Source organism: Talpa europaea (genome assembly GCF_964194135.1).
Source record: "Talpa europaea genome assembly, chromosome: 1".
NCBI lineage: Eukaryota > Metazoa > Chordata > Mammalia > Eulipotyphla > Talpidae > Talpa > Talpa europaea.
Genome location: NC_140073.1, coordinates 5,409,135 through 5,432,539, shown reverse-complemented (window position 1 = coordinate 5,432,539; position 23,405 = coordinate 5,409,135). Strand labels below are relative to the sequence as shown.

General features: G+C 42.3%; 1 protein-coding gene across 4 annotated transcripts in view; it reads left to right on the top strand.

Moving 5' to 3' along the window:
- Window positions 1-23,405, top strand: part of RTN3 (reticulon 3) — a 45,456-nt gene that overhangs the window by 17,395 nt on the left and 4,656 nt on the right. For 3 of the 4 annotated variants that reach the window (XM_084230380.1, XM_084230379.1, XM_084230378.1), the window contains one exon: window positions 22,370-22,577. In XM_084230380.1, coding sequence (XP_084086506.1) covers window positions 22,370-22,577 — 208 coding nt within the window. Of the gene's footprint in view, window positions 1-512; window positions 2,583-22,369; window positions 22,578-23,405 lie in introns of all 4 variants that reach the window. The other variant, XM_084230377.1, reaches the window with a different exon arrangement.

Sequence of the window (23,405 nt, the reverse complement as noted above, 5' to 3'; positions counted from 1 at the left end):
ACTTGCAATTTGTAGCATGATAAGGCTTTTCTGTTTCACTGTTGGCAATTTTATGCATGTCTTGAAGGATAACTGTTGATCATAGTATTACATTTGTGTGTGTGTGTACACATCCTATGTGTATGTGTGTATGTATATGTGTAATTTAAAAAATAAAAAGCATGCTGCTTGGCCTGATTAGCTAATGTGTAATTGTACTGGTAAACAAATTTTTTCTTTCAAATTTGAACGATAGAGGAGATTGAGCTCTTTTTGCTCTGATGAACCACCTTCAGAAATTATGATTTCCTCTCTTTTTCATCCTCTGAAATACATAACACTAACCTTAGAATACTACATGGAGAAAAAAAGCAAAGTGTTAGGCAGTCAGCCCACCGTACCAAAGGGAAAAAAGACTGCCTGGCTCTGCTAGATGTGAAAAAGATGGAAAAGCTTCAGGAGAGCAGTAAAAGCATAGCCGACTCCCCAGTTTATTGCTGCAGGAGTTCACTGTAAACTTCCTTCCATTCCAGCCAGTTTCCCAGATCATACTACTTTTCTCTCAAAGGAAGTTGGTCAGATGGAACAGCAAATAAATAAAGATCAAGAATCCAGGAACCCAAAAGAAATACCAAGTAGGGAGGATAAAACTACCTTGGATGCTGATAACAAGTTCACTTTGCCAACAGCCCGGAAACCACCGACTGAACTATCTAAGGCAGAAGGCATTTGTTCATATTCCTTGTCCCCGTCTGAAGTTTCAGGAGGCAGTATTACTGAAAAGGATTCCCCTGAATCACCATTTGAAGTAATTATTGACAAAGCAGCATTTGACAAAGAATTTAAAGACGCCTATAAGGAGAGCACAAATGATTTTGGTAGCTGGGCAATGCACGCTGATAGAGAATCATCTGCAGACATTTTGGAGTCTAGTGACAAAGTATTTCCATTGAGAAGTAAAGAGGCAGGGCGTTATCCAACCTCTGCATTGCTCAGTAGACAGTTTTCACACACAACTGCAGCATTGGAAGAGGTGTCTAGGTGTGTGAATGATATGCATAACTTTACTAATGAAATAATGACTTGGGATTTGGTTCCCCAAGTTAAACAGCAGAGTGATAAATCTGACTACGTCACAAAAACTACAGGACTTGACATGAGTAGCTATGATTCAGAAATTCCGGTGGTAAATCTTAAGACTCATCAGAAAATTCCTGTATGTTCTGTTAATGGAAGCACTCCCATCACTAAGTCAACAGGTGATTGGACAGATACTTCTCTCACACAAGAAAATGCCATTAAAAAATCTATCGCAGACTATCCAAATTGCACAAAGGAAGTCATTACCAAAGGCATGCAAGACAGGGCTCAGAAACAAGATGACCCACTTTCAGAGTTACCTGGGTCTCCACTTGAGAAATGTGTGTCATTGGGTACTGGAGTGGCTGCGGTCAAGGTGGTTTTACCTGATGACCACCTGAAAGGTGAATTGCACTGGCAGAGCTCCATGTTGGGAGATGTGACAGAGGTGGATAGCTCTGGCGAATCTGATGACACGGTAATAGAAGACATCGTAGCAGACACATCATTTGAAGGTCACAAAATTCAGACTGAAAAACCTGTTGCTGTTCCAAATGCTGTTGTAAAAACAGATGAAAGGGAAATCAAAGAAATTCTCAGTTGTAATAAGGAAAACAAAACATTAGAAAACTTTGAAGGGTCAGTCAGTAACTCTGAACTACGACAAATTCAGTCTGATATTCTTGGAAGAAGTCCTGTTGGTGAGGTAGCACCTTCCCAGGTACCTGATATGAATGCCATATCAGGAGCTGTGAAACAACCGGGTAGTGTGAGTGGAGCTGCTCCTGCAAATCCTGTCGCAACTGATGACCCAAAACTTTGTTCAGCAGCATCTCCAAATGATTTTAATGAGACAAAATTCTCCCTAAATGTGACAACCTCTGCCTATTTAAAGTCATTACATGAAAAAAGTGTTAAAGATATAGATGATTCTTCCCCAGAGGACCTGATAGCAGCCTTTACAGAAACCAGAAATAAAGTGACAAAAGATAAAGGTGAAGAAAATGCCTTTGAAGCAACATCAGACAAGACTGTGAACTTTAAGACCATTCTTCCTGTAAAAGTCTTATGTGAAAGTGAGCAAGGTGGTTCTGAAATGAAAAACATAAAAAGCAAATACACTGAACACAGCAAAGAAAGAAGTGGAAAGGAGCTTCTGGATATTTTTCCTACTCAGGGTTCTCCAGTGGCATCTCTTGACTTAGAGCAAGAACAGCTCACAATCAAAGCCCTTAAAGAACTCAGTGAAAGGCAGGTTGAGAAGTCAACTTCTGCACAGGATGTAGAATCTCCTTCTGAAGATATACTCAAGTCAACTTTCACCTTTGCTCCAGAATCCTCTTGGCCACAGAGATTGAATGATGTCCTAGAACACACGGATGTAAAGACTGGATCTGATGTTGGGATTTCCAAAAAGCCCATTATTGTAAAAGAACCTTCTAAGGTAGATTCTTTTTCCAGCCTTAGCAGGAGTGAACTGGTAAACAAGCATGTCCTTGCAAGACTTCTGACAGACTTCTCAGGTAACCATTTACATTAGAAGTACTGCATGTGGTTAATTCTGCTGTGATTGATTATATATCTGAGTTTTATTTTTCTTAGTCACTGATTTATAGCAATAAAATTATAACTGGAATAAAAACACTGTATAATGGGGAAAGGTAGGTTTTTTTAAATGGTTGCTTAGTTGGTTTTCTTATAGCAGTATTTCCAAAACACTAGACCTTTGGTTAAAATCAATATTCTCCCCAGAAAATGTTTATGCTCCCATTATATTTCAAGGTTCTCCTAGATTGATTGCTGCTTTTAAGAACATCATCAGGCTTTCATTTACAAAGCTTATTTTTAAATCTCTATAAAACAAACACTGCTTAGTCCTTGGATTTTTGGATATGGGCCTTATAAAAATCTATTTAGCAATCAAAGATAAAGGAATTCCTGCTGGAACAGACAGTAAATGAAACTTTTAATTAAATGATCTTATCCCACAGAGATTTTGTGCTCTGAAAGCAGGTAACTTATACTGCAGTACAATTTTGTGAGTAATACTTTGGAGAATTCATGCCTTCTACTTCGGACCGCTCAGTATTCTTCAGGCTAAAATTCATTACTAGGTAGTACTAGAGGCTCATCCCCTGGATTTATTTTAATAATTACTTTCCTAACTATTGACCTTCAATTAAATTACTTCAAATGCTATCTATTCTGGGGTCTTAGAAAATGTAAGAAAAAAAGGATATTTAAAGCTCTTCCAGAGGGATCCCCAACCTCTAATACCAAAATCTGCACTTACTACATGGGAGATGTTAGAGGCTATGTAGGGATCTAGGATTTTCCAAATTTTGTTTCACAAAAGATCTCTTTTTCAAATGAAATCATGCATGGCGTTAAACTATTTAAAATGATTATTTTATTCAGATAAATTTATAAGTGGGAATGTACCATTTACTATTTTCCGTCAAGTTCTTACTATGCACAGATTGTAGAGGGGGGCTTAGTTCTTAACATCATCTTCCTCTCTCCCTCTCTCCTTGGGGAAGCCAGACCTTTGCTCAGCTGCTCTCGGCTTGCTTTTCATAAGGTGCTAAGCCACAGCCTCTGGGATCTTGTCCTACACACACTTGGTGGGCTTGCTGGGGTGCCCACAGCTGCAGCTGCGCCTCAGCTTGCTCACATACTTGGCCCTTAGTTGAGGCCCTTGGCCATGTGGTAGCACATGCCATGGCACCATTGTCTTTGTGTAAAGGTGTTTCCTTACTGAAGACCAAGGGAAATACCTTATCTTTCTAAAAAAATTTTTTAAGATTTATTTATTTATGGGGCCTCCCTGGTGGCGCAAGGGGTTAAGACACAACCTGTGAGGTGGTCCGTGGCCACTCTAGCACGAGTTCGATCCCCTAGAGGGGATCCCCTAGAGGCCAGGGAGCAGCCCCCATGGCGCAGCAGACCTCTCCTGACTCGCTCACTGCACCCCTCAGCAGTGTATTTCAGTCGATCTGCCTGTTCTGTTCCCCGCTGTCTCTGGTGAGTTCTCTCACCGTCCGCACCTCTGGCCTGTGCCCCAGTTCTCGTATGCATAAATGGATGGATCTTTAAAAAGGGGGGGGGGATTTATTTATTTATGCATTCAAGAGTTGGGGTAGAGGCCGGAGATGCAGGGAGGTGAGAGGATTCACCAGAGACAGAGTGGGGAACAGAACAGGCAGGCCGACTGAAATATACTGCTGAGGGGAGCAGCAGGCGAGACAGGAGAGGTCCGCCTCGCCATGTAGGTTTCTCTCTGGCCGGCCAGGGATCAAACTCCTGCTGCAGAGGCCGCAGACTACAGCCACAGTATGGTGCTCAACCCCTTGTGCCACCAGGGAGGCCCATCTATCCAAATTTTAATCTTTAAAATAGAGATTATAATTGTGCTTACCTTTAGTGTTGTGAGGATTAAATATGAAAATGCCAGGTTAATGCATCGCTTAGCACACAAAAACTACTAATTTAGCACCAACTGTAGGACCTGGATTATAGTAGGTATTGGATAATTATTTGTTAATTGGGTTAGTAATTATCAGTGAAAACACTGAGACTTCTTTATAAACTCAGAAATTTGAAATGGTAGTTAAGAATAGCTGTTACACTCCAGTAATTGAATATTGTTGAACTTGGATTAAGGCATGCTAAATTCTGATTGTTACTTTACTGTGCTTGGAAGTGGACTACATATAATTAAGTTACATAACCTCTGGGGACCTCAGTTTCCTCATCTGTGAAGTGAGGATGTTGAAGTAAACTATCTTTAGTGTTATTTCAATAGGTGATTCTCTTCTGGTGCTATCTCAGTTTCTTTCTGAGTTGTTGTCATAATTACAGGTAGTTCTCTTGAGTGATGAAGCATATAGGAATTAAACTACAAGAACTCGAGTCTAATACTGGCAAATTCCTGCTTTATTGTGACCTTAGACAACTAGCCTGACTGGTTCAGTCGCTTTCTTCGTTGATACGGTAATGATCATTGTTGTGCCCATTTACAGTGATGTAGTGAATAGAGTACTGTGTAAATACTAATTATTAGTAACTCTCAACTAAGTTATTTAATCTAGGGTGAGAGATAAAAAAGGTCTATGGATATTTGGGACATTTGTTACTAGCTGGATTCCATTATTAGTAGATATCTTAAGATAATTAAGGATGACCAGTGTAATTAAACCAACAACCTAAAAATCTTTTGCAGGATTCAAAATTGGAAATCTTTTTAAATTATCTTACTTTTTGAAAAAAATCTTTTAAAGTATAAGCTACTTGGTAAAATAAATCAGTCTGTAGTTCTTAGACTTCCTTTCTAAAATATATCATTTCTGTAATGTTCTCTGTAAAGTTGAAAAGAATAGGCAAAAGAAACAAAAATGGCATTTTTTTTTTTTTGCTACCTTATGGTATATTGTGTACAGGTTTCTAATAAAGCCTAACTTTCATTCCCTTTAAAATGATAATGTAGTCAGTCATTCCGTGATTACAGTATGATCTATGATATGACTAATCATGTGGGAAGAAATTAGATTCCTGCCTCATAGACCTAATTAGATTAGCATAGTTTTTTCCTTCTTTGGTTTTTTTTTTTTTAAGATTTATTTATTTATGCATACAAGAGCTGGGGTACAGGCCAGAGGTGCTGGGTGGCGGGGTGGGGGATGAGACGATTCCCCAGAGATAGAGTGGGGAGCAGAACAGGCAGACTGACCGAAGTACACTCCTGAAGGGAGCTTTGGGCGATCGAGTCAGGCGAGGTCTGCTGCGCCATGTGGGTTGCACCCTGGCCAGCTGGGGATTGAACTTGTGCTGCAGAGGCTGCTGATTGCTTCATAGTGCGGTGCTTAACCCCTTGCATCACGAGGGAGGCCCCAGATGAGATAGTTTTTTTGAGTTGCCATATCCTGATTAGCAAAAATGCAAAAAAAATAGTCAGTTAATATAGTTTGGTGACAGTTATTTTCTGGAAGGCAGTAGGCAGTGTGTAACAAAGATCTAGGATTGACCTAGCAATTTTGTTTCTAGGAGTTTATTTTAAGGAATAAAATATATGTAAAAGCAACTACAAAGTTGTTCTTTGTAGCACTGTTCATGGCAGCAGCAGGTATCTTAGTGTCTAAACATTTAGAGATGGTTGAGTATGTTATGGCATATCCATGCAATTGAATATTATGCAGCCATTGAAGTTGTTACAGGTTTCTTTTTTTTAAGAAAGTGGAAAAATAGGGCCTCCCCGGTGGCGCAGCGGTTGAGCGCTGGGTTGCGAAACTGCGCGCGGCCTCTGCGGCGCCGGTTCGATCCCCGGCTGCTCCCCGGCCACCAGAGGAGGGTCCCACATGGCGTGCAGACCTCTCCTGCCGCCCGCTGCTCCCCTCAGCAGTGTACTTCGGTCCTTCTGCCTGCTCTGCTCCCCGCTCTGGCTCTGGTGAATTCTCTCACCCTCCCTCCCGCACTTCTGACTGTACCCAGTGCATGTATAAACAAAACAAACAAACCAGCAAAACAAATAAATAAAGCATGCCTCTATTAAAAAAAAAAAAAAAAGAAGTAGAAAAATAATAGAAAAGTACAAAAAGACAAATTCTTGTTTTTATATGTAGAGTTAACTTCTATTAAATGTTAACATTAGTGGTCATATTTGCACCCTTTGGTTACCACCTCATCTCCTTTCTCCCTCTTCCCAGGGCTAACCACCATCATGGACCTGATACATCCTTCCAAGTTTATTTTAAGTGTGTGTGTGATACTATTTTGTAGTTTTAAACCTTTATTTGTCATTATTACATAACTTCCTTCACTTAACATTAACACCTTTCATGTTTTAATATATCATTTATTTATTTTATTAGTAACAGCTATATATAGTGACATGTTACTGTGTCCCTTTTGATTAGGATTTGGGTTTTTTTTTTTTCACTGAAAGTACTGAAGTTGGCATCCTGTACTTGTCTTGTTTTGCACATGGGCATAGGTTTTTTCCCAGGTCCAATTGTTGCTACTAATCAACCTCACTGCATTATTCTAGTTACTATCAATTTGCTGTCAAGGTTGAGATTCTTGCTGCTATGTGAAAGTGTTCATAATTTAATAATAAAAACTAAGTTGAACACTTAGTAGAGTTTTTGTTTTGTGATAAATGCTTAATATAGAAAAACCAAGTTAGAAAATAAGGTAATCGGAAGAATCCCTATATGGTGTCATTAAAAGTTAATCTGGGCCTCCCTGGTGGCCCAGCGGTTGAGCGCTGGGTTGCAAAGCTGCGCGCGGCCTCTGCGGCGCCGGTTCGATCCCCGGCTGCTCCCCAGCCACAGGAGGAGGGTCCCGCATGGCGCGCAGACCTCTCCTGCCGCCCGCCCGCTACTCCCCTCAGCAGTGTACTTTGGTCCTTCTGCCTGCTCTGCTCCCGGCTCTGGCTCTGGTGAATTCTCTCACCCTCCCGCACTTCTGACTGTACCCAGTGCTTGTATAAATAGATAGATAGATCTTTTAAAAATATAAATAAAAGTTAATCTATATACAGGGAGTCAGAAGTAAAGTTGTGCCTTCTTTCTAGGTCTTACTATTAAAAAAAAAAGAAGTAAAGTTGTGAAAACAAGATCACAGTGGTGGTGTTTGTTTGTTTTTTGGTTTGTTTGTTTGTTTGTTTGTTTGTTTGTTTTTGGCAGTACGACCAAGTAGGCTTTACTGGAGCTGACCTTTCTGCCTATTACTGTGTAGTTTGGACAAAACCAGAAGAAGAAAAAAAGACCTAAAAGCACTGGAAAATGAACAAAAGTAGTCTAATTCTAAAAAATGACTTTTAAGAAAAGATAGCAAGAAATTAGTTGTCCATCTTCATTGCTTTTAGCCAGAGGACAGGCTAAAATTGACATCTTGAGTGTTGGCTAAAACTTTCATAGAAAACTTAACAGGGCCTCCCTGGTGGCGCAGGGGTTAAAAACACAGCGCTGTCACTGTCGGGCTGTCCCGGGAGCTAACCCACATGGCCTCTCCTGTCTTGCCTGCTGTTCCCCTCAGCAGTGTATTTCAGTGGATCTGCCTATTTTTTTCCCCACTCTCTCTGGTGAATCCTCTCACCCCCCTGCACCTCTGGCCTACACCCCAGCCAAAGCCAGGATGGAGCAACCAGGAGGTAAATTCTGTCAGAAAAACAAAGCTCTGTGTTCTTAGGAAAAAAGGAAAAAATAGGGTAGGGGCCTCCCTGATGGCACAAAGGGTTAAGTCTTAGCACTATGAAGTTCTTGGCAACCACTGCAGCAAGAGTTCGATCCCCAGCCAGGAAGCTGACCCACATGGTGCAGCAGACCTCTCCTGTCTCACCTGCTGCTCCCCTCAGCAGTGTATTTGAGTGGCTCCACCTGTTCTGCTCCTCACTCTGGTGAATCCTCTCGCCCCCCTGAACCTCTGGTTTACACCCCAGTTCTTGTATGCATAACTACATAAATAAATAAATCTTTTAAAAGAAAAAAAAAACAGATAACAAAATTCAGGTTAGTGACAACCACTCAACCACTGGAAAGTGAGGGGAGGAAGAACCCAGGAAAGGCAGAACCCAGAAGGGGAAAGCCTAAAATTCCTTGTGTAAGCCTCTGTTAATTCCTGAAGACTTGTGTGCATGGAAGATTACAGGCAGCCCAGCCAAAGAGAACTGAATTAAGATTTTGAGGCATTACCCAAGAGACAAAAGTTTGAAGTTTGGGTGCAGCCAAATTTAATAAAATACTGAAACAGAAATACCAGTACTCCAGCAGAATATAACAGGATAAATCCAAAGCTACACAACATTTTAAAAACCAGGAAAACATGGCCCTGTCCAAATAAAAACCACACAACCAACAGAAACTGACTTCATATATTCAAATTGGTAGAGTAAGGCGTAAGGCAGCTGTTATAACTGCTCAAGAAACTGAAGGAAAATACGCTTGTGTTGAATGAAAAGAATGGAAATCTGAATTGTTCTCAAACTTTAAAAAAGCCAGGTAAAAATCCTAAAACTAAAATACAGCAGCAGAATAAAATTCACTGAGTGACCTTAACAGCAAAATAGAGATGATGGTGAACTTGGTAATAGATAAAAAGATAAAATCGTCCAACCTGACAAACAGGAAAGTATTACCTGAGTTTCACAGGCCTGTGGAACAATATTCTAATCTAACTCAAATAATTGGAGTCCCAGGAGAGGAAAATGAAAGACTGGAGAATACATTTGAAGATAAAATTGTGAAACTTTGCTCATATTTTATCAGAAACACACTGTTTAAAGAAGTTTAGCACTAGGGGTTAAGTCTCAGCACTATCACTGCCTCCACCTGAGTTCAATCCAACCCACATACTGCACAGCAGACCTCTCCTGTCCCGCCTGCTGCTCCCCTCTCTGTCTCTGGTGACTCTTCTCACACGCCTCCATCTCTGGCCTACACCCCAGTTCTTCTATGCAAAAAATAAAATAAAAATAAAGAAGCTTAGCAAACACCAACTAAGATGAGGACAAGGGAAACCATATCTTGGTATGTCACCAAGACCCTCATGCTCAGTGATTTGCTAGAAAGACTCACAGGAAGGAAAAGCTGATATATTCAGTTAACAGTTATTATAGTGAAAGGACACAGTTTAGAACTGGCAAAGGGCACATGGGATAAACCAGGAGAACCAGGTGCAAGCTTCCATGTGTCTAGTGGAGTACCACATGGATGTCCTTAATTTTCCTGTCAACTGTAATGGGACAACATGTCCAAAGCGTTGCCAACTAAAGAAGTTCACTCAATCCTTGGTGTCCAGGATATCCTGCGGCGCCTACAAGATTGACCTCAACAACCCCAGACCCACAGAGCAAAAACAAGGATTTGTCATAACTCATAGTTAGGATAAACCTGTATGGTCACACTGGTATGGCATGCCAAGGCAGGGCATGCAAAAATACTAACAGCCAGAATAGTCTAAGGATTCCAAATTTGTTTCCCAGGAGCCAGCCAATGGCCAGTACTGAAAACTAACCTTTCTTTGGTAGGTGCAGGATTTGGGGCATTCCAGGCCCCAGATTTAACTCCTGCGCAATATAGTATAAACATATTACTGTAATTAAAAGTGAGAAGGCAGCGAAAGAAAAGTGACACAGGGAAAGACAATTATAATTAGAACTTGTATCTCACCAGAAATCACAGATACCAGAAGACAGTGAACTAATACCTTTCCAAACGTGCCAAACAGGGAAAGAAAAATTTAACTAGGGTATTTCTATTTAGTAAGAGTGCCCTTGTAAAATTAAGACAAAATTAAGACATTTTTAGATAAAGGGAAACTAAGAGAACTTGTCACCAGAAGACCTGAAGCGCTGAAGGAGATTGTTCAGTTAGAGAGAACTGGTACTCAGGCCTTTGGGGAGGAATAGAGCATCAGAAATGACAAAGATGAATGACTTTTCCCCTCTTAGTTTATTTTAAAACATATAGTACTGTTTAAAACAGGAAATATAATGAATGTTGAGATAATGTTCATTTCACATAACAATCTATAATAGAAGAAAAGAGCCTGTGGACCTATGCTTTAAATCTTTTTTTTTTTTTTTTTTATAGAGGCATGCTTTATTTATTTGTTTGCTGGTTTGTTTGTTTTGTTTATACATGCACTGGGTACAGTCAGAAGCGCGGGAGGGTGAGAGAATTCACCAGAGCCAGAGCGGGGAGCAGAGCAGGCAGAAGGACCGAAGTACACTGCTAGGGGGAGCAGCGGGCGGCAGGAGAGGTCTGCACGCCATGTGGGACCCTCCTCTGGTGGCTGGGGAGCAGCCGGGGATCGAACCGGCGCCGCAGAGGCCGCGCGCAGTTTCGCAACCCAGCGCTCAACCGCTGTGCCACCGGGGAGGCCCTGGACCTATGCTTTAGTAAAGATTTCTACTTTTTATTTTCTTTAAAGATTTATTTATTTATTTATACAAGCACTGGGTACAGTCAGACACACGGAAGGGTGAGAGAATTCACCAGAGTCAGAGCGGAAAGCAGAGCAGGCAGAATGACGAAGTACACTGCTGAGGGGAGCAGCGGGCGGCAGGAGAGGTCTGCATGCCATGTGGGACCCTCGCTGGCAGTCGGGTATCGAACCAGTGCTGCAGAGGCTGCGGGCAGCTTCGCAACCCAGCTCTCAACCGTTGCACCACCAGGGAGGCCTGATTTCTACTTTTTTAATGAAGTGGTACAATGTTAAAGTACACTGAAAGTCAAGACCACTAAGACGATCATGCAGAGACATATAGCTAAAAAAGTAATAGCTAAATTAAAATCTTCAGATAATCAAAAAGAAGGCAAGTAAGAACGGGGGAACAAGACAGGAAATGTGAGAATAATAGGGGTGACTTAACCAGATCAGTATCAGTGAACTAAACACCACAGTCAGTAGTGGGCAGCGACAGACTGCATAGAAATGGTAGGCCCAACTCCTTGCCAACAATTGAGGACAAGCTTTAAATATAAAGACACAGGTTGAAAGTAAATGGATGGAAATAAAAATATCCCAGACACATGTGAAAGCACATCAGGCAGAAGTAAACACAGGAATACTAAAGGTATCAGAAATGAAAAGTGATACGCATCATGACAGAGACAGCTGGGAGTCTTGACACGGTAAATATTTATATGCCTAGTGACAGCTTAAATATACAGGAAGCAAAATTGACAGAATTATGGGCAATTTTATAATCATAATTGGAGGTTTTAATGCTTTTCTCAGCTATTGTTCTGACTAGCTACATACACAGACATCTGAAGAGTAAAATCACCCACTTGTTCTGGAAGATATTCATAGTACACTGTACCGTACAGCAGTGGAATACACATTCAAGTGCACAAGGTGCGCTTACAGAAAAGAATTTTGTCACATTCTTGTCATTTGAAACCATGTCATTTATCTGCATTAGTATCCTGTCCAGGAAGTATGCAGTCCTATCCTAGCTGTAGGAGAATATCATTCTCTGACCTGACTAGCACACACTTTCGGTTAGAAATAAGTGTGCAAGGCCTCCCCTGGTGGCCCAGGTGGTTGAGCTCAGGGCTGTGAAGCTGTCTGCTGCCTCTGCAGCGCCAATTTGATCCCGGCCGCCGGCCTGCAAGGGTCCCACATGGCGCGGCAGACCTCTCCTGTCTCGCCTGCTGCTCCCCTCAGCAGTGTATTTTGTCAGTCTACCTGTTCTGCTCCCCGCTCTGTCTCTGGTGAATCCTCTCACCCTCCTGCACATCTGGCCTGTACCCCACTTCTTGTATAAATAAATAAATCTTTAAAAAAAAAAAAGTGTGCAGGGGCCTCCCCGGTGGCGCAGTGGTTGAGCGCTGGGTTGCGAAGCCGCCCGCGGCCTCTGCGGCGCCAGTTCGATCCCCGGCTGCTCCCCGGCCACCAGAGGAGGGTCCCACATGGCGCGCAGACCTCTCCTGCCGCCCGCTGCTCCCCTCAGCAGTGTACTTCGGTCCTTCTGCCTGCTCTGCTCCCCGCTCTGGCTCTGGTGAATTCTCTCACCCTCCCACAATTCTGACTGTACCCAGTGCATGTATAAACAAAAACAAACAAACAAATAAATAAAAAGTGTGCAAAGGCATACACTCACTTTTAAGTTTGATTGGACTTCTGGTGTTTTGGTGTTAAGTTTGACTGGTTCTGATGTGTTCACAGGCTTAAATCTAGACTTCTTAATTGGAGAATTTAGTAGTTCCTCAACATTTGCAAAGAACCAGCTGGACCCCAAAAGGATAGAAAACTAAAACAGAATCTTGCGTCTATCCAATCCATCATGACCCAGCACTGAATTAGTTATCATTAGTTATGTTCTTTAGATGACTAAGTCTAAACATTCACATTTTCAGGTCCACTTAGGTTTTGTTTTTTTGTTTTTTGTTTTTTTTTTAGAGGCTTATTTATTTATTTGTTTGTTTGTTTGTTTGTTTGTTTATACATGCACTGGGTACAGTCAGAAGCATGGGAGGGTGAGAGAATTCGCCAGAGCGGGGAGCAGAGCAGGCAGAAGGACCGAAGTACACTGCTGAGGGGAGCAGCGGGCGGCAGGAGAGGTCTGCGCGCCATGTGGGACCCTCCTCTGGTGGCCAGGGAGCAGCCGGGGATAGAACCGACGCCTCAGAGGCCGAGGGCAGCTTCGCAACCCAGCGCTCAACCGCTGCGCCACCGGGGAGGCCCCACTTAGGTTTTGTTGGGGAGAAGTAAATAGTCAATGCCATTTTGTTTTCTGTGCTTTCTGAAGTTGAAATTAGGGCAAAGGTGATGTTATTTTAGTGAATGAAAAACTCCCCCGACAGTCTGAGAAGAATGCTAGTTTGAAAGGGGTTCCTACAAATTTCTTTGGCCTACTGCCAGCCTCATCTATAGTGGAAAACTTGCGTCTGTCTCTGACAGTGACAGCTTTGTATTCTGTCAGTGATCCTTCTGTGCCATTTGATGGAAATGTCTTTGATTAAGGATAAATCTGTAGCAGAGCAGACTATTAACCCATTTCAGCAGTCACAAAAGTTGGATTTAAGTTTATAAACATACATTACCTAGTGTCTTTTGCAATTCAGAGCCTTCATTTATGAATTATTCATATAAAAAGCTTAACTTCCTGTTTCCCTTTTATTAATAAACAGTTTCCCTTTTGTGGTCATAAAATCTGGATTTTTTTTTCCCTTTTAGTTTTTTTTTTTTAAGATTTATTTATGCATACAGTAGCTGGGGTACAGGCCAGAGGTGTGGGGGGTGAGAGGATTCACCAGAGACAGTGGGGAACAGAACAGGCAGATTGACCTAAGTACACTGCTGAGGGGAGCAGCAGGTGAGTCAGGAGAGGTCTGCCGCGCCATGTGGGTTGCTCCCTGGCTGGCAGGGGATGCTGCAGAGGCTGCGGACAGCTTCACAGTTGCATCTTAACCCCTTGGGCCACCTGGGAGGCCCTCCCTTTTAGTTTTTTCAACCACATTTAAATTTTCTTAGAGACAGGGTGAATGTTGACAAATTTGAAGAACTAACTCAAGGTAGTAAAAGTATATGGATTCTTGAATTGGAGATTTATTCTTAAAAATGAACTTAAATCTGGGCCTCCCCTGGTGGCAGTTGAGTGCTGGGCTGCCCGCAGCCTCTGCAGCGGTGGTTCCTTCCCCTGCTACCGGTGAGGGTCCCACGAAAAAAAAAAAATGGACTTAAATCTGATTGGCTAGTCAACCTTGAAATTTCCATTCTTTTCAGAATAAGCATTTGAACAACTTTTTTTTCCTCCCTATGAAGTGTATGCTTGGAAGACTAGATTAAAATCAGTTGACCTGGGCCTCCCTGGTGGTGCATGGGGTTGAGCATCATACTGTGAAGCGAGCCGCAGCCTCTGCAATAGGAGTTCAATTCCTGGCCCTCCCGGGAGCAACCCACATGGCGCAGCAGACCTCTTCTGTCTCGCCTGCTGCTCCCCTCAGCAGTGTATTTCAGTCAGTCTGCCTGTTCTGTTCCTTACTCTGTGTCTGGTGAATCTTCTCACCCCCCACTGGTCTGTACCCCAGCTCTTGTTGCATAAGTAAATCTTCAAAAAATAAAATCAGTTGACCTTTGGGAATGACCGGAGTTGGAGTCAAACCAAGAGCTTTCACCAAATTCAGTGATAAAAATCAGTGGGGTAAGGAATCAAAAGATTTACTGCTGTTCACGCTTGAATTGGCGGAACTTTTTCCTTGTCCTTGAGATTGCCATTGGACATGTTGGTGCCCTCTTTTGATGTCAGAAGGGTACTGCAGCTGGCATCCCAAAAGTTTTTAAAATAAAAGCAGTAAGTCGTATATAAAAGATTTGGAAAATAAAAGAAATTAATCCCTGATAATTCTACCAGTAATATAAACACTCTGGGTAAATGCAGACATGCTTTAGTAGATATTTTATCTGCCATTAGCAAAATATAATTAAGGTAACTGAGGAATGGTTAGTTTTACTTACATAAAGAATTGTAAAAGAGGCTGTATAATATGCTGAGATAGGGTGTATTGTATGTTGAAATGGATTATAAGGAATAAGAGACATAATTAGTACAATTATAACATTTTAAACTTGTTGAGACACAATGAAAAAAGTAAAAATCTTTCAAATTAAAATAAATTTTAGGGGCCTCCCCGGTGGCGCAGCGGTTGAGCGCTGGGTTGCGAAGCTGCGCGCGGCCTCTGCGGCGCTGGTTCGATCCCCGGCTGCTCCCCGGCCACCAGAGGAGGGTCCCACATGGCGTGCGGACCTCTCCTGCCGCCCGCTGCTCCCCTCAGCAGTGTACTTTGGTCCTTCTGCCTGCTCTGCTCCCCGCTCTGGCTCTGGTGAATTCTCTCACCCTCCCGCGCTTCTGACTGTACCCAGTGCATGTATAAACAAAAAAAACAAACAAACAAACCAGCAAACAAATAAATAAAGCATGCCTCTATAAAAAAAAATAATAATAAAATAAATTTTAGGTAGTCTAATATTGAAGTTATAACCTTGAAAAGTAAGGAAACACTGACTTTGCATTTTCTACAACTTTTGGGTTTCATTTTTTTAGTACCCACTGAATGAACTAGCTTTGGTCAAGTTTTCATTCTTGTCTCTAAGATAGTGTTCTAGACTAGCACTTTGTTATTCATTGGTACTCAATTTAGATCTACTTTCTTGTGGATGGATTTAAGTGGGTGAACTTTGTCAGACCTTGGCATGTGCCTGTAGGGGATGAGGGAGAAGGCAGAGTGAGCCCTGTGTTCCACATCTCTGTCTTGGGTTATTGGGTAGGTGGTAGAACTTTGTGAATGGGGAAACAGTGGCAGGGGCAGATAAAATATTCATTGGTATGTGGAGTTGGAGGCGTTAAGAGATAGCTCTAAGTGCTACCTTTCTTTCCTTGGTTTCAAATTTTCACCTGTATGTCCTATATGTCAAGAGCTCCCAAATCTATGCTGCTTCAGTCTGCACTGTAGGCTTATGTATCCTGTTGCCTTTACCTCTGGCTGACTGTCTCTCTCTCTCCTTCCCCTCTAAATTTAATCATAGGGCCTCCCTGTGGGGTCTCTTACCGCTGTGGCCTGACTTATATCCCCAGGCAGGGAGCTAGGCTTGTTGTTCGCCTTGTTAATTTTTGTATCAGACCCTTTTTTGTATCAGTGAATACAAAGGTAAGCTTGGACTGGTTGGATTATTAAGTCTGAATTCATAGTAAAAGACTCAAATTTAAAGATTTGCCTTACATTATTTTTCTTCCTTTTCTCTAGCTTTGCTTCATACTTACTGTTTTTAATTTGTTAGAATAAGCAATAGAAGAGCAAAAATGATATATATTAACTTGTGGTCATTTAAAAAAAATTTAAAATTTTATTGAGGTATAATTAATATGCAGTAAATTGCACATTTTTAGAATATACAACTTGGTTATTACCCAGTCAAGATCATTAACATCTCCACTACACAGAAGTTTGTAATCCCTCCCTCAGGCCAATCATTGATCTTTTTGCTATCAATAGATTGATTTGTATTTTCTATAATTTTTTTTTTTATAGAGGCATGCTTTATTTATTTGTTTGCTGGTTTGTTTGTTTGTTTTGTTTATACATGCACTGGGTACAGTCAGAAGCGCGGGAGGGTGAGAGAATTCACCAGAGCCAGAGCGGGGAGCAGAGCAGGCAGAAGGACCGAAGTACACTGCTGAGGGGAGCAGCGGGCGGCAGGAGAGGTCTGCGCGCCATGTGGGACCCTCCTCCGGTGGCCGGGGAGCAGCCGGGGATCGAACCGGCGCCACAGAGGCCGCGGGCAGCTTCGCAACCCAGCGCTCAACTGCTGCACCACCAGGGAGGCCCTTCTATAATTTTTTTAAAGATTTATTTTTATTTATGCATATAAGAATAGGGTCTAGGCCAGAGGTGTGGGGGGTGAGAGGATTCACCCAAGACAGAGTGGGGAGCAGAACAGGCAGATTGACTGAAATACACTGCTGAGGGGAGCAGCAGGCGGGATAGGAGAGGTCTGCAATGCCATTGGGTCAACTCCCCGATCAGGGATCAAACTCAGGCCACAGTGGCTGGTGGATAGCTTGATAGCGCTGAGACTTTAATCCTGTGCCACCTGGAAGACCCTGTTTTCTATGATTTTATATAGAGAGGTTTTTTTGTTGTTTTTTTTTTTTTTTTTGGTTTGACTCCTCTCTCTCAATCAAATTAGTTTGAAGGTTATCCATGTTGATGGAGTGTATTGCTGAGTAGTATTTTGTTTGGATATACAATCTGTTGATATTTGAATTTTCAGTTTTGCCTATTTTATCAATAAAATTGCAGTGACCGTTTATATACAAGTCTTTACGTGAACATAATATATTCTCTTGGGTAAATAAGAACCTGCCAAATTGTTTTCCAAAGCGCTTTGCATTATTTTACATACCAGTTATCCATGTATGAGAATTCTGATTCCTCCATCCTCACCAGCATTTGGTATGATCAATTTTTTTTAATTCTAGACATTCTACTAGGGCCATAACGCGGTCTTTTTGACATTTCCCTAATAACTAATTGTGTTAAGCATCTTTTCATGTGTGTGCCCCCCATCCATATATCTTTGTTGAAAGGTAGCTTCAATTTTTTTTTTGAAAGATTTATTTATTCATTTATTTATACAAGCACTGGGTAGTACCAGTCAGAAGCACGGGAGGGTGAGAGAATTCATCAGAGCCAGAGCGGAGAGCAGAACAGGCAGACTGACAAAGTACACTGCTGAGGGGAGCAGCGGGTGGCAGGAGAGGTCTGCGCGCCATGTGAGACCCTCACCCGGAGATCGAACCAGTGCTACAGAGGCTGCGGGCAGCTTCGCAACCCAGCACTCAACTGCTGCGCCACTGGGGAGGCCCAGTCTTCAATTTTTTGACTAATTTTTATTGTGTTTTGTTTTTCAAAGGTGATGTAGTCATCGAAATACAAGCCCTTTATGAGATAGATTGTCAGCAATCACTTTCTCCAGTATGTGCACCATCTTTAATGGTGTATTTCAAAAACAGCATTAAGTTTTTATTTTTTTTTAAAGATTTATTTATTTTTGCATACAAGAACTGGGGTACAGATCAGAGGTGCGGGGGGGGGGGGGTTGGTGAGAGGATTCACCAGAGACAGAGTGGGGAACAGAACAGGCAGATTGACAGAAATATGCTGCTGAGGGGAGGAGCGGACCAGTCAGGAGAGGTCTGCTGCGGCATATGGGTTGCTTCCTGGCTGGTCGGAGGATTTAACTGGTGCTGCAGAGGTTGCGGACAGCTTCATAGGTTGTGTCTTAACCCTGTGCATCACCAGGGAGGCCCCTCAAAAACAGCATAAGTTTTTAATTTGATACACAATTTATTGTTTTTTCCTATTTTGTTTAAGGTGCTTATTGTAAATAACAATTTTTTCCTTCTAAAAGTTATAAACTACCAGATTTTACATTCTTTAATGATTTGCATTTCACCTGAGGTAAAATCCAAGCACCTTGCCTTGCTCTATGAGTGTGCTCCATGATCCTAACTTCTCCCAGTTTCTCCAACCTTACCCAATGCCACGCTCCCTTTGTCCACTGCTGACCACTCAGCTGGCCTTCTAACCTTTTCCACACACTGCCAAACACCGTCTTCCCCAGGAGACAGTGTATGTGTGTCCTAGCCTTGACTAGTTTGAGGAGAATTACCAGAAAACAGAGGAAAGTTATGGTTTGTGATGTGTCTTGATCATTAACTTGCTTAGCCGGTTTTGAAGCATTTCACAAAAGATACAAAGAACCTGCTGTAAATAAAGGAGCAAGCCATGGGACTTGGGGGGAGAGCACCACAGACTGAGGCTTGGTGTTTTGAACCATCTGTTGTAGCTTTCTCTCTTACCTTCCTTTCAATCAGAAAGGACCCTTCTAGCGCAGACTGTAACTCTGCCATTTATTTTAAAGCCAAGTCCAGGGATACCTGTGCTATCACACAGGTTATATACTGCACACCTCTAGGGGGCACCATTCACGTGTGCTTGTCGGTTTGACTGTTTCTTACGACAGCTTTCCAGCAGGTGGCAGTAAAGTTCTAGAGGACTGAGTGGCTTTTTCTAAGTTGCACAAAGGGTAGATTTGCATTTAGGCTAATGTGTTCTTTGTCTTTTTCCTTCTGATACATCAAGGTCTTTTTTCTCTCTGGGCTCCAGCCTTATCCTCTAAGTTTTTCTTTCTTTTTCCATCTTTTTTTCAAATATTTCAAATTTAAAGAATAGGAAGCATACTACAAAAAACTTCCGTAACCTTCACCCTAGTTTACCAGTTATTAACATTTGGCCACATTGCTTTATTACTCCCTCCCTCTGTGTATACATGTATTTATTTCCCTATCCATGTAAGAGGTGTTTGTAAACATCCTGCACCCCACCCCCCCCCATTCCTTTACCCCTAAATACTTCAGCATGTGTTTCCTTCAAGCAGGAATTTTGTTTACACAGCAACAGTACACTTACCAAATTAAGGAAATTTAACATTGATACAGCCCTTTTATTACTTAGATGTTCTATCTTCAATTTTTTGTCCTAATGATTCTTTTATGGCTGTTTTTACCTCTTTAACCAGTCTCCTCTGGTTAAAGTCTGGTCACACTTTGCATATATATATATATATATATATATATATATATATATATATATATATACATGCTGTCAAGTCTCCTGTTCTCCTTTACTCTGAGATGCCAGTTGTTTTGAAGGCTGCTACTCAGTCTGGATTTCTCTGGTATGTCTTCATGAGATCCGGGTTATATGTTTCTGAAAAGGATGCTGTAGAAGTGGCGCTGTGTTCAGAGTGCATCGTGTCAGGAGACACATGGTGTCAGACTGTTCCGTTACTGGTACCGTTGATCCTTTAAGCATTCTGTGTTGAAACTGTTCTTGCAGTCCTAAGAACTCTGATTATAGGACATCTGCTCAGTGTTTGCTCTTGTAAGAAAGAGCATTCCTTCAGCAGTCTTTTTCCAACAGGTGAGCCTAAGTTCCTCCCAGTTCTTGCTGTGCTTTATGGAATCACTCTCTGGACCTCTCTACTTTCCATCAGAAATCATAATTCCTCCTCTTTTTCAGTAAGTCACATCCCCTAGCCAGAATCTGTGTGTCAGCGACAATGTCTTCTATACAATCAACATATCTTTAGTGCTTTCTTAGTTTCAAGTTCAGTTCCTTTGGCTCTAGCAAGGCTAGCAAGGCTAGGGTTCAGAGGGCAGAGTCTATAACTGAATATGGGGAAGAACTAGGTGCCAGTTGGTTACCTTGAATCAGATGTAAGTTCATTTTACCCTCAATCACATTCTTCCAGGCTCACCATATTTTGATTATAGTTAAAATATACAAGACATTTGCAATGCTAATAAGCATTCTACATATATTAGCTTTATGTATTCCTTAAAACTACTCAAGGAAATAGATGCCACTTTTTTCATTTTACAGATGAGAAACAGGTTTGGAAAGATTAAGACTATATGACTAAATGAACAATGATGTAAACTATATATATATAAATAAATTTTTTTAAAGTACCAGGACTTAAACTCATGTCTCTCCAACTCTAAAGCCTTCTTTCTTCTCTTCCTCATAAGCAAAGAATAGCACAGAGATTGTAGTATGGCTTTTAATGTTAAAGTCAGTGTTTACATATTGAAATTCAAAAATAATAATGTCTTCTAGAGATAATTGTTAGCAGCTTATACCCAGAGCTTTTGAGGTATGTAAGAGGTGGAAGAATTTGAATATTTCCAGTTTGATGTCTCCAACCATAAGCCCCACTTGCCTGGGACAGTCCTGGGTTTATACGTATTTCCTAACAGTTATTAATAACATTGCCATTTGTTTTAAAAAGTACCATGGTTTAGGGCCTCCCTGGTGGCACAGCAGTTGAACACTGGGTTGCGAAGCTGCCCGCAACCTCTGCAGCGCCAGTTCAATCCCCAGCCACCGGGAGAGGGTCTCACATGGCGCACAGACCTCCCCTGCCGCCCACTGCTTCCCCCAGCAGTGTATTTCGTCAGTCTGCCTGTTCTGCTCCCTGCTCTGGCTCTGGTGAATTCTCTCACCCTCCTGCGCATCTGGCTGTACCTTGTGCTTGTATAAATAAATAAATAAATCTTTAAAAAAAAAAAAAAAAAAGTACCACGGTTTAAATAAATACATGACCCCCTACCTATGATCTGACTGAGTTCTCTGCAGATTAACAAACACTGGTGTTTTGTTATGCCTGACACTGCTGTAGCCTGTTCTGCCACCACCCCAATTTATGCATTTCAGCTTTGGTTTGTACTCTCTTGACTTAGCTAATTTGTAGGCATCGTTTGCTTAACTTAGTCAACTGTCATCAAGATTTTACCACACTTGCTATATCATCCTTTCTGCTGAAATTTTTTTTAAAGATTTATTTATTTATTTATTTATACAGGCACTAGGTACAGTCAGAAGTGCGGGAGGGTGAGAGAATTCACCAGAGTCAGAGTGGGAAGCAGAGCAGGCAGAAGGACTGAAATACACTGCTGAGGGGAGCAGCGGGTGGCAGGAGAGGTTTGCTTGCCATGCGGGACCCTCCTCCAATGGCCCGGGAGCAGCCTGGGATCCAACCAGCACTGCAGAGGCTGTGGGCAGCTTTGCAACCCAGCGCTCAACCGCTGCGCCACCAAGGAGGCCCTGCTGAAATATTTTTAATGACACTTTACTCCCAGTAAAGTTACTTTATTTCAGTAGCCATCTCTAAAAAAAAATTTCCTAAATTATTATTTTTTTTAAGATTTGTTTATTTTTATACAAGACCTGGGGTACAGGCTAGATGCGCGGGAACGTGAGAGGATTCCCCAGAAACTGAGTGGGGAACAGAACAGGCAGACTGACAAAATACACTGCTGAGGGGAGCAGCGGGTGAGACAGGAGAGGTCTGCTTCGCCATGTGGGATTCTTGCCGGCCGGGATCGAACCCACACTGCAGAGGCTGCAGACAGCTTCACAATGCAGCGCTCAACCGCCTGCGCCACCAGGGAGGCCCAATTTCCTAAATTGTTATTAACCTATCCAGAAACCAGAGGAACCTTTTGCAGTGTGAATGGCACTGAACTGCAGTTGAATGGAATGGTTTGAGCTGTACTGAATGTAGTGAAGCCATGATGGAATTTGATTTTCATTTGTCAGGTTGTTTGAAAGTGGGGAGCACCTGGACTTGCATGCTGGGATGATCCTCCTCAGGCAGGCAGGGCGCAACCAGGGGGCAGTCCTGGCCTGTGGCTCACAGGTGTTCTTGTAACTCACATGCCCTCTTCTTTTGACAGTGCATGACCTGATCTTCTGGCGAGATGTGAAGAAGACCGGGTTTGTCTTTGGCACCACGCTGGTCATGCTGCTTTCACTGGCAGCATTCAGTGTCATCAGCGTGGTTTCTTACCTCATCCTGGCTCTTCTCTCTGTCACCATCAGCTTCAGGGTCTACAAGTCTGTCATCCAAGCTGTACAAAAGTCAGAAGAAGGCCATCCATTCAAGTGAGTTGAAGTTATCACAAGTAGCCACGTACAGTTTGGTGAAGGGTTTCCTTGAGGCTAGGCAGCTGTAAGTCAGGCCTAACTAAAAGTCACGAATGCAACTGATCGGTGGCATGAGACATCAACTAGAAACCTCAAGACCAAGGAAGTCACCAAGGAAGGACCCAAGAACTTTTTAACAAACTGGAGGTTCACACTTTTTTTTTTTTTTTTAATAGAGGCATGCTTTTTTTTTTTTTTTTAATTTATATTTATTTGTTTGTTTGTTTTGTTTATACATGCACTGGGTACAGTCAGAAGCGCGGGAGGGTGAGAGAATTCACCAGAGCCAGAGCGGGGAGCAGAGCAGGCAGAAGGACCGAAGTACACTGCTGAGGGGAGCAGCGGGCGGCAGGAGAGGTCTGCGCGCCATGTGGGACCCTCCTGTGGTGGCCGGGGAGCAGCCGGGGATCGAACCGGCGCCGCAGAGGCCGCGGGCAGCTTCGCAACCCAGCGCTCAACCGCTGCGCCACCGGGGAGGCCCAGGTTCACACTGTTTAAGGCCAAAGAGGAACATCTGGGTTCCTAAGCCAGGTGGGGCCAGAAGAGCATCTAGGACAGCGCTTACTATCTCTGGCCTCCTGTGGGTTTTTTAGCACCATACTACCTTCTTTTTCATTTTGATATGAAATATGTATATATCTGTAAATATTATTTCAAAAATAGATCGTAACTAAATAAAGGAGTGATAAAATAGCCATTTATAATAAAATAATGTATTTCGGTCAATATTGAATGGCTTGGACATGATCATGCTCCCCCCAGAATAATAAAGACTTCATGTATTTG